The sequence below is a fragment of the Arachis duranensis genome, chromosome 6, assembly GCF_000817695.3.
Source record: "Arachis duranensis cultivar V14167 chromosome 6, aradu.V14167.gnm2.J7QH, whole genome shotgun sequence".
NCBI lineage: Eukaryota > Viridiplantae > Streptophyta > Magnoliopsida > Fabales > Fabaceae > Arachis > Arachis duranensis.
Genome location: NC_029777.3, coordinates 11,785,549 through 11,797,949, shown reverse-complemented (window position 1 = coordinate 11,797,949; position 12,401 = coordinate 11,785,549). Strand labels below are relative to the sequence as shown.

General features: G+C 35.1%; 1 protein-coding gene across 1 annotated transcript; it reads right to left on the bottom strand.

The window, feature by feature from the left end:
• Nucleotides 1-9,465: 9,465 nt before the first annotated feature.
• On the bottom strand, nt 9,466-11,517 carry LOC107492916 (protein POLYCHOME). The gene is made up of 3 exons (XM_016113983.3): nt 11,429-11,517; nt 10,979-11,343; nt 9,466-10,266 (listed from the first exon to the last, which is right to left on the bottom strand). Exons 2-3 carry the CDS (start codon nt 11,339-11,341, stop codon nt 9,895-9,897), a joined length of 735 nt encoding a protein of 244 aa, XP_015969469.1. The 5' UTR covers nt 11,342-11,343; nt 11,429-11,517; the 3' UTR covers nt 9,466-9,894.
• Nucleotides 11,518-12,401: the final 884 nt, after the last annotated feature.

Sequence of the window (12,401 nt, the reverse complement as noted above, 5' to 3'; positions counted from 1 at the left end):
GCAAGATACAGCAGCTAGAATGACAAGATAATCAGCAACCAAATCTATAGTGTATATGATATTTTGCATCATTGCTCTTTTGCTCAAAAGGTTGACCATAGAATTATTGTGTATTTGTTATGTATAATTGGAATTACATAATAGAAACTTCATTATTGGTTTATTTGTGTTATGATATTATACCATTTATTAGTAATTCATCTTTTGTACAATTCAATTTTTTTTTTTGGCTGATGGTATTCAGTATTCTCTCTTGCAAGTTGCAAATTTTTCTTTAAATGTAATGGGACTCTTTTCAATTCACAATAATATAACTGTCGTACCCACTCTGTCCCTAATAATATTGATTATTGATTGATATGACAAAATTGATACGAGAAAACTCAATGATCATTGCCAAAAAATATTGAATTGATTAAAAAAATAAGTGATTAAAAATTCGATAATGTTAGAAAGATTAAAAAAATCAGAATTTATTTTATTTACTATTTATTAATTGTTATTAAAATTAATAAATATTAAATAAGACAAATTTTAACTGTTTTTCGCAAAAAAAAATTTGTTACTGAACATTTTTGTCATAAATTTTAACGAATAAATGGTCTGGTGAGGTAGTGTAGCCTAAGTTACGAGATGAAAACTCAGTTAAAGTTGACTTTACATGAAGTTAATATCTGAAAATTCTTAAATGAAAATTTAGTTAAATCCGTCAAATCATAACAACTCTCAAGTATCAACTTCACGTGAAGTCGAGTTACAATCATGCATTCTACAATTAACGCAAACAATAATTCATTATTTATTCTATTTACCAAAAGCTTTTCTTTTCCCCCTCCCACTGCATCGATGTAAAAAATGGCGTTGTCAACTAGGTGACCAGATCACCAAAATATGCTTCCTTATAAAGCCTCGCGTTCCACGCATCAAATAAAAAAATAACACACATTTGCAAAGCGTGTTTCCCATTTTGTTAATAACAATTTGAGAGCGTTATTATAAGAAACACACACACTAATGCCGATAGATGAATGAGTCTGCCTTCAACTCCAAGTCTCCAACCATGGCAACCTTGATCGGTTGCCAATATTACTATCTTTTGTTCCTACTTTGGTTAATCTCTAGTGTCACCTTCTTTCTAGATATTTACACTAATCATCTTCGTAAGCAAATATTATTCCTATTGTATAATAACATTTGCAACGTTGATGTGTATAGACCAATGTCTACTTCACTAGCACAATGTTGGGATCAATTTAACCCCATAGTAATCATCCCTCTTGTTAGTTTATGTGCTAATTTGCCTACAACACAGATCATTGCGCTTGCTTCTCATTCATAATGGCTTCATCATCATGAAGATCAGAGAGGTATTATATTATATTTGTACGTGGAGCATTTTTCAAGATTTCAAGCACTCATCGTCATGGTTATTATTGGAGGCTTTTTTAGTTTAATTTTTTTGCAGTTGTATTTGTATACTTCAGTTTCATTTTTTCTCCTCTACGCATGGTTGTATGGCAAACCAATATAATAATAATGGGATGTGTGTATATGTTATAAATTTGTTCAATACGGATACATTATGATTATTTTTTGAGATATCAAAGATGATATTTATATATATTCCATTTCATTTCAAAACAAAACACTGATTCTGGTAAGAACAGTTTGAACAAAACTAACACTGATTCAGTGACTATGTATCACACTGTTTGTGACCCAACCTTATTTTGTTCCCATAATTAGGTCCGCGAGGAACCTTCAAAATGGTTATAAAAGAACCAACACTATGGAACTTGTGATGTTTCTATTACATACATATATATATATATATATGGTGAATGCTACCGTACCCTCTCTAAAGTAACATGTAAGTTACCCTCTCTGATGTGTCACATTTTAATTGGGTGTTTATTTTAACCTGAGTTACCTTCTCCACTCTTTCGTCGTCGTTGCTCCTCCCAAACATCACCGTCTCATTGGTGTTCCGTTTTCTCTTCCCAAATCATTCTTCTAGAAAAGGTACCTTTGTCGTCCTCATTACGCCTCCCAAACATCACGGTGGCTATCTTATTTTATCTTCCCAAATCATTCTTTTAGATAAGGTACTCCAACTCTCTCTAATTGCGTTTACTCCTCCCCATTGTACTCCTTCATCGTCGTCGTTACGCCTCCCAAGAATCACCGTCTCATTGGGCGTCTTGTTTTCTCTTCCCAAATCATTCTTCCAGAAAAGTATTCCAACTCTCTCTAATTGCGTTTACTCCTCCCCATTTTGTCATCGTTGTTGTGTCTCCTAAGTATCATCGTCTTATTAGTCGTTACCGTCTTCCAAGATATTATTAACTCTCATGAGATTAAAGTAACTCAGGTTAAAATAAACACCCAATTAAAATATGACATATCAGAGAGGATAACTTACATGTTATTTTAGAAAGGGTAGGATAGCATTTACCTATATATATATATTGTTAATTATTTGCTTTTGGACTGCATTAAGTTTTTTTATTATTATTTCAGTTTGTTGTTTTAGTCAATTAGTGGTTCCTGCACTTTAGGAGAAAAGTAGTTTTTGTTATTCCACTTCCTTATCTAGTGGGTATGTGGCAGTTTCTGTTCATCCCACTTCCTAGTTTAGTGGTGATGTGGTAGTGTCATGGATTAAAATCCTATAAATGTACTGCTTCAGTAAAGTAAAAAAGTGTGATTCCCATTCCTTTCACCTACGTATTTTTCTTATATCTCTGTCCTAAATATTTCTGTTTATACCATAAACCAACAAACTGGTATCACAGCATTCTTCTTACGGGGCCTGTGAAAATGGAAGGTGAAGCAAGTCTCTCACAAATTGCTCCGCCCACCTTTGATGGAGAAAACTATGACCTTTGGGCAGTTAAAATGGAGTCTTATTTGGAGGCATTGGACCTTTGGGAAGCCGTGGAAGAGGATTACGAAATTCCTCCGCTGCCAAACAATCCTACCATGGCTCAAATAAAATTGCACAAGGAGAAAAAAACAAGGAAGGCAAAGGCAAGATCATGTCTCTTTACTGGTGTTTCATCAATAATCTTCACCAGAATCATGACTCTCAAAACACCAAAAGCAATTTGGGACTATTTAAAGGAAGAATACGCAGGGGATGAGAGGATTCGAGGCATGCAAGTGCTCAACTTGATGAGGGAATTCGAGATGCAGAGAATGAAAGATTCTGAGACAATCAAAGAATACTCTGACAGGTTGCTTTCTATTGCAAACAAAGTTAGATTACTCGGCACTGAATTCACTGATTCTAGAATTGTGGAAAAAATTCTAGTTACAGTGCCAGAGAGATATGAAGCATCAATAACTACTTTGGAGAATACGAAGGATCTGTCCAAAATCACCTTAGCAGGAGTGTTACATGCCTTGCAGGCCCAAGAGCAGCGAAGGCTTATGAGACAAGATCACGTGGTTGAAGGTGCTTTACCAGCCAAGCATCATGAAGTTGGAAGTAGTCAAAGCAGCCAAAGCAAAGACAAAGGTAAAAAGAAAAATTACCCACCTTGTGAGCATTGTGGCAAAATGGGTCACCCACCCTTCAGATGTTGGAGAAGACCAGACGCAAAGTGCAACAAGTGCAATCAGCTTGGACATGAAGCTGTAATTTGCAAAGGAAAATCTCAACAACATGAAGCTAATGCCAATGTTGTAGAGCAAAATGAAGAAGATCAAATCTTTGTGGCAACATGCCTCTCAACAAGGAGTAGTTTTGAATGCTGGCTGATTGATAGTGGTTGTACAAACCACATGACATATGATAAAACTCTTTTCAAGGATTTGAAGCCTGCTAAATTCTCAAAAGTCAGAATTGGGAATGGTGACTATATTTCTGCAAAAGGAAAAGGAACAATTGTAATTTCAACTAGCTCAGGTATGAAAACCATTTCAGATGTTCTGTATGTGCCTGACATTGACCAAAATCTGCTTAGTGTGGGTCAATTGTTAGAAAAGGGATTTAAAGTTTTTTTCGAAAATCTACATTGTCTTATCTTTGACACTACCGGTCGAGAGATTTTAAGGGTTAAAATGAGAGGAAAAAGCTTCTCATTTGATCCAATTGTGGAGGAGCAGACAGCTTACATCACCCAAGTCAGTCCCACTGAACTCTGGCATAAGCGACTTGGTCACTGTCATATTCAAAGGATGCTGAACATGAAGAGGAAAGATATGATTGAAGGTCTACCAATACTCTCTGATCATTTGCCAAATTGTAATGCCTGTCAATTTGGTAAACAAAACAGAGTGTCATTTCCCAAAACAGTTTGGAGAGCCTCTCAAAAGCTGCAACTCATCCACACTGATGTGGCAGGACCTCAAAGAACTCCATCGTTACAAGGTAGTCTATACTTTATTCTTTTCATAGATGATTTTACAAGAATGTGCTGGATTTTTTTCTTGAAATTCAAGCATGAAGTGGCTGGAGTCTTTGTAAAGTTCAAGAATATGGTGGAAACTCAAAGTGGGTGCAAGATACAATTTCTAAGATCAGATAATGGGAAGGAGTACACCTCAACACAATTTGATCAATTTTGTGAAGAAGCTGGTATTGTACATCAACTCACAACCCCATACACTCCAGAGCAAAATGGAGTTAGTGAAAGGAGAAATAGATCAGTAATGGAGATGGCCAGATGCATGCTGCATGAGAAGGAATTGCCTAAAGAATTTTGGGCTGAAGCGGCCAACACAGCCGTTTTTCTTCAAAATCGACTTCCATCCAAGGCTTTGAAAGACAAAACTCCTTTTGAGGCTTGGTATGGATATAAGCCTTCACTAACCTTTCTTAAAGTATTTGGTTGTGTTTGTTTTGCACATGTTCCACAGGTTAAGCGCGACAAGCTTGACAAGAAAGCAATTCCGGGTATTTTTGTGGGTTATAGTTCTGTTTCAAAAGCCTACAAAGTGTATCATCCTCAATCTGGAAAGTTGACTGTGTCTAGGGATGTGCATTTCAATGAAGATCAACAATGGGATTGGAAGAACCCACGAAAAACAATTGGACCTTGTAACAATATTGAAGATGATTATGGCGGAAACCAAACAACAGAGTTGTGTCAAAATGAATTAGAAGATGATCATCCCATCAGAGGCACAAGACTGCTGTCAGACATTTATCAAAGATGCAATGTAGCAGTATGCGAACCTAGTTGCTGTGAAGAAGCACTCAAGGATCCAAAATGGAAAAAGGCAATGGAGGATGAGATTTCAATGATTCAAAAAAACAACACATGGGAAAAGGTTGACAAGCCTCAAGACAGAAAAGTTATTGGAGTTAAATGGGTGTTCAGAACAAAGCTTAATGCGGATTGCTCTATCAATAAATACAAGGCCAGACTTGTAGTAAAAGGGTATGCACAAATTTTTGGTGTTGATTATTCTGACACGTTTGCACCAGTGTCCAGATTAGATACAATTAGATTGGTGTTAGCAGTTGCTGCTCAACAAGGCTGGAAAGTATTCCATTTAGATGTCAAATCAGCTTTTTTAAATGGAGTTTTACAAGAAGAGATATATGTGGAGCAGCCAGAGGGATTTGTTATGCATGGAGAAGAAGATAAAGTCTATCTACTAAAAAAAGCCCTTTATGGATTAAAACAAGCACCAAGAGCTTGGTACAGTAGGATAAATGAACACCTATTGAGCATAGGCTTTGTAAAAAGCTTGTCTGAGGCCACTCTTTATGTAAAACATAAGGGAAAAAATTTTCTCATAGTTTCCCTCTATGTTGATGATCTTTTAGTAACTGGAGATGATACAAGTTTGGTTGAAGAATTCAAGCAAGAAATGATGCAAGTTTTTGAAATGACTGATCTTGGTCTTATGTCTTATTTTCTTGGAATTGAGATCAAACAAAATGAGGATGATGTGTTCATATGTCAAAAAAAATATGCTAAGGAAATCTTAAAAAAATTCCAGATGGAGGAGTGCAAAGCGGTTAGCACACCAATGAACCAAAAGGAGAAGTTGAGCAAAGAAGATGGTGCTGATAAAGTTGATGAAGGCTATTACAGGAGCTTGATTGGATGTTTAATGTATCTCACTGCAACAAGGCCGGACATTTTGTTTGCTGTAAGTCTTCTCTCTCGATTTATGCATTGTGCTAGTGAAATGCATTTAAAGGCAGCAAGAAGGGTATTGAGATATATTAAAGGTACTGTTGATTATGGTGTGAAGTTTGAGAGCTGTCAAAATTTCAAGTTGTGTGGATTCTCTGATAGTGACTGGGCTGGATCCATTGATGACATGAAGAGCACTTCCGGATATTGTTTCAGTTTAGGCTCAGGAGTTTTTTCATGGTGCACAAAGAAGCAGGAGACAGTAGCACAATCCACTGCAGAATCTGAATTCATAGCAGCAACAGCAGCTGTAAATCAAGTTTTGTGGCTGAAAAAGATCTTATGTGATTTACATCTCCAACAGAATCACAAGACAGAAGTGTTTATCGACAACCAGGCAGCAATTGCGATTTCAAAGGATCCAGTGTGTCATGGCAAGACTAAACATTTTAACATCAAGCTCTACTTCTTAAGAGAGATGCAGCAAAATGGAGAAATAACTTTGGTTTATTGCAGGTCAGAAGATCAATTGGCAGATTTGTTTACAAAGCCACTTCCTGTCAGCAAGTTTGAGCTATTGAGGCAGAAAATTGGAGTTTGCAGATCCTAAAGCAAGGAGGAGTGTTAATTATTTGCTTTTGGACTGCATTAAGTTTTTTTATTATTATTTCAGTTTGTTGTTTTAGTCAATTAGTGGTTCCTGCACTTTAGGAGAAAAGTAGTTTTTGTTATTCCACTTCCTTATCTAGTGGGTATGTGGCAGTTTTTGTATCAAAATAGTCATGAACTAAGTCCTATTCTAAGAACATCTTGGTCACCTTTCGACAGCTCGAGTGCAAGCGAAATTATTTAATAAATAGAGATCTATAATTAAAATTTATCAAGTTATAACCCCGCTAGTTTATAAAATTCTACTTGTATGTAGAAACTATTTTAATATTAAAAAACGAACTTTTATTACTAAAAATAAGATAGACTACTCTTATAATCTATAAAATACAAACATTTTGTTAGATTATTATCGTTTGCGTGTCGAATATATTTTGGACACGATACAAATATTTGTTGTGTTCAATAAGGTCATAATGAAAAAAAATTGAACACATTTGAACACACATAAATATCATCATATATGACGTATCAACGTATCCAAAACCTTATCCTTAACATGTATTGTTAAAATGAATTTAGAAATAATATGTATTATTATTTATTAAAATAAAAAATATTTTAAATACTTTGTATAACTATAAGAAGATATTAAAGACAGTTAAAAAAATTTATATTTTATATATCAGTCATATTACATATTCAAGTCTTTTTAGCAACTAAATTCAACCAAGTTGGTCCAATCCTAACAAAAATCAATTTCATCAGTGAGAACGTGAATACATGCTCTACGTGTTTCTCCTCCTTATTGTTTTTCTTCGCGTTCCTTGTTCTTCTTCACGTGTTTCCTTTTCATTGTCGTTCTTTTATTGCTATTGTTGCTACGTTTTTCCTTTTCCTCCTTCTCTTTTTAGTGATTTTGCAGCATTATATGTTTTTTTTTTTGTTTTTTTTCTTATTTTTATTCTTATTAAGAGAGTAAAACCAGAAGAATAATGAGAAGGTAAAAGGGAAAATAAACAAGAAAAGAAGAAGATGATAATGATGAAGAAGAGGAGGAATAAAGAAGAGGAGGAGTTTTGAGTTATCATTAACTAATTTTGGTGCATGCTTAATTTAAATAAGGTGAACTTCTGGTATGTGCTCGTTTTTAATTGACTTGTTTGTGTGTTTTCATCATTAAGTAATTTCGACGCATCTGAATTTGAATTTCAGTATATTTTAGATTTAAATAAGGTGCACTTTTGGTTTAAACTTGTTCTGAACTGAGTTTATTTATATGTCGTCATCATTAAAAAATTTCAGTACATTTTGGATTTAACCTGTTGTACATATAAAAAGAAGACAACGATGATGACAATAACGATAAAGAAACAGAATAACGAGGAAAAAAGAGAAAGACAAGAAAAAGCAGCATAGAGTAGCTTATTCTTCAAGTGTGTTAAAGTCATCATAACTTTTCAGACAAATAGACACAGAAAACTGAAAAAATATCAAAAATTTAGAAGCATGACACCAAAAACAATTCTATATTACACAAAATCGTGTTTTAAAATGCATCGAAACTACTATTAAACGTAACATACATAAATTCATCGAAAAACAATTCAAAATTCCTATATTCCATTCAAATTCAAACCTTCAACGATGAACACTGATTTTTACAAAAAAAAGGGATTATTCATCTCGTAGACAAAATAACTACACGAGCATCAACTACTAACGGACTACATTAACTAAGAACAAACCATACTTCGTCCACTTAATTCGATTCAGAACAATAATCCAATTCGTCCTCATTCAACTTATCTAAACTTGCATCATTCATTATTTTTTAACACGAAAAACCTATATGAATTTGATTTCAATGCTTGATTTGCCTGATTTATCGAAAACGAATTCAAATTAAACAACATTCATCCTAAAAGTAAAATTTTGTAGAAAAAGAAAAAAAAATTACAAAACATGCACAGTAATCCCAAAAGAAAACAAAATTGGTAGAAAATACAGAAAATAAAATAAAATCTGCAGAAAAATTGAACTTGATAAGACAAATCATTTAATTGTAGAACTTTATTTATATATATATATATATATTATGTCTCTATATGTCTCGTAAAATTTGTGTATTTGCGTATTTCATATCACATATCCGTATTAGTGTGTGCATCATAACTTATAACTAATCTCAAATATAAATATATGAGAAGTGCTAGAAAGTCAGGTAGAATTTATGATGTGTAGTCATTAATTAATCATCTCTAATAATATAGGATTATTTATTTTCCTTTTAATGGTTAAATCTGGTCCTAGACTTTCTCTAAATATATAATGAAGAACTGTTGGGTTCCACGTGAAGCACGATACTAATTCTGAGAGTGCATGTGTGAAAAAGAGGGACATACCACCTTGGAATTTAAAAGAACTAAACTAAAATAATGCCCACAAACGTGTTATCATTATCACACTATCTAATATTCTAATATATCAAATTATAAAGTTCATCTAGAGAAAATGGCACTTGGCATTTCACATTTTCACAATTTTTAGTTGAATTATTTTACCAACGAACAATGAAAAAACCCTTTTTTTTCATGCATACGAATGATACGATGCCAAATCGTTTAAATGTTCTTAAATCTCAACGGATATCTAAGACCAGAATTCTAAAGTATAAAGCCGCCATTCGTGTGGGACAAGGACACTGAATTATATGAACGGAAAAAAAAATATGAACTTGAAAGAAATCTGTGCACAAATCTGAGGAAATATTATTGTCATACATTGTAAGTAATGGTACAAAAGTAAACTCCAAAAGTACTTGGACGCAAAATGAAAAACGAAAATTATATACAAGGGACTGAAATATTCCCTGACCCTACAATACCTACCCAAAACCATCAAAGGATGATGGAAAGAACAAGAGTGCAAGCCTACTAAGATGTTAGAACAAGAATTGTAGCAAAAAATTACCATCAATCTTATCACCTTCAATTTGGAGTTTGAAGATATGAATGAAGCAAACTGGGAATGAGAAAATATCTGCTGAATCAGCTGGGTGTAAAATATCATCAGACGATGATTTTGCAACAAAAGTTCTTCCCTCTCCTCCTGCTTATGTGTGTGTCAAATCCAAATTGATCTCTGTTTGGAATCGATATGAATATCTACTAACTGAGTCTGAAAATGATCACCTCATGGACATCAATGTACGAACTCGTTTTTCTCTTTCGGCTTTCTTGGCGCTTGGTGTTCTCTTAAGTCTCTGTAGCTCCTCCTTCACCACTTTCTCAACACTATCAATTGAATTGAGCAGCTTCATCTGTGGAGTTAACTCTGACTGCTCCCCTTCGGTCTGATTGGCAATGTCGAGCAGAATTTTCGGAACCTTGCCGCTGGGTGTTCGGAGCTTAACACCTGATGCCGGCTTTGGGGTGATCTCAGAGAGTTGAGCATTATCTGAGGACACAGAAGGATCAGGAAACAGCTGATCCGCCGGAAATGGATTCCCAGTTTGCTGGCCATCGATTTCTCCCAACCGAGCTCTCCTCCTTTCAATTGCCTAAACAGAGTCCAATTTCAAACTTAGACTCACAACATAAGCTACCATGACCACAATCATACGCTGCAATCAGTTTAGTGCTTTGCAAATAACAGAACACATATATAGTGTGTTTGGCATTATGGATTTCTATTTGCAACCGCAAAAATATCATTAGCACAAGACCAACTATTTAACTTGCGCAGCCATTGGCAAACCAGTTTAACATATAAAGGAACAATGATTGCGATATTTAACAAAGGGAAAAAACTATTAACACTCGTCAATTCAATTAAACACTTCAGTCTCAAGCAGCATTCACAGACACAACCGAAACTGCTTACATAGTAATTAGATTCTTGCAATGTTGATGAAGAAGGGCAATGACATGCATGATTGCAGAAACACGAACGAAAAGAATTTCAAATTTGGCCATGATCCCCAATTTAAATTTGAAACTCCCGTAGGTGCACCTTCAGATTAGAAATGGTTCTTAACTGAGATTTGATTACACAATTATTGAAGCTAGCTAACCCTATAATAATTAGACGAGCAAAACACAACTACTTTGTGTCTCCAATTATTAATTTCAAAAAGATAAAGCAAATACGAAAAGAAAAAATCAAATTCGCAAGCAAACAAAAATGAAAATGAATTATACATACGGAAAAGAACAGAAATGAATAATTGAAGAAAGAAAGAGAGTTAAACGGCATCGTTTTGTAGGACTTACGCGCACAACAGAAGAAATGTCCCTAAGAGGGGTTCTAGGGTACCAAGAAGGTAGCACGCTCCGGGAAGAAATACCGCGACCACGACCACGACCCCTTCCCACTACTCGCCTTCCACCACTTCTCGACGGGCTATTGTTCTCTGCACCAGCAGGCGCCCCAACCGCACCGGTTCTTGGTGTTCTGAACCCTCCACGAGCAAGACCCGACCCGGTTGTAGTCGTTACCGGTTGCCTCCGAGCGGATCCGAAGACGCTGGAGTCAAGTTCGTCGTCCAAGAGTACGCCGTGGAGTAAAGCTCGCCGGCGTGCAAATAGAGCGGCGATGTCGACGGCAGTGGAACGACGATCTCTTGCTTCCGGCATGGCTGAAATGGAAGCAAAACAAATAGCAGAGTAAGAATAATAATAAGAAGAAGAAGGAGGTGTAGCGTAGCGTATTGTGCACCTCACCGTACCCTAGGGTTTTGTTTGTTTCTCTCTCTGTGTTGAGCAGGAGTAGTAGTAGTAATAACGGAGGGAGAAGCAAGTGCTGGAAAGAAGACCGAAATGGCAAGTTTTCAAAATGTGAAAAAAAGGCGCACTTATAGCACTCTCCTCTATTCTTGTGAAAATCAAATCACCCTGCTCTGCTGCTCACTCTGCATCTTGGGGGAATTTCATTTCAGTTTCACCACGTGGCGCAATCTCCCACTCTCTTAGCCAAACGGCTTCTTTTGAATTTCAAATCCTCCTTTGGGCGGGATTTTTTCTGCTTCTCTGTCTTTCTTATTTTTTTATAACCTTTTTTGGGTCTGACTTGTTTAACTTTCTACTTTTCTGTCTGCTGCTCTTGTTTTGGGCCTTACCAATAGCACCACTCAATTTCGGGGCTATAACTAGCTCAAACAACTAATTCAAAAAAACTAACTTTATTGTCTCTGATTCATAATGGACTCACAAAAAAACCTAGTGTTCGAGTTTTTCTTTTAACTTTTGCTCATCATGTCCAAAAACAAAAACTTCTGCTCATCCACTTATTTGTTGGTTGATTATTAATTAAAATGGGAAACTCTCTAGCAAAATGTAAATAACTAAATATCCTTTCATCAAAAACAATTTAGCTTCAGCTCAAGCTAATTAGAGATGGAGAGTGCAAATATAAAGCTTATACTCCTTTTTTTTTTTAAGTGCATTTCTTTTGAGCATATAGACATACTAAATAGGCAAACAATATTGAAAGTATTGATAGACCTAATTTCATAAATCTCATTCCATGATCAAAAGTGTGATTCTGGTTGTGTTTCTTTTCATTTTTTCTATACATAAATGCAAATTCAAAATTTTATTCATTAAATTGTACAATATTTACTGTCAATAATGACTGATTTTTTCAAGTTATATTAATTGAGGAGAAATGTTAAGAACTGTCAGAATTTATTATTTT

Bases quoted from the DNA above. Each gene is read 5' to 3' on its own strand.
- LOC107492916 (XM_016113983.3), bottom strand. From the start codon at position 11,341: ATGCCGGAAGCAAGAGATCGTCGTTCCACTGCCGTCGACATCGCCGCT. The intron at 10,267-10,978 runs GTAAGTCCTACA...GACTCTGTTTAG, and splicing joins ACATTTCTTCTGTTGTGCGC to GCAATTGAAAGGAGGAGAGC.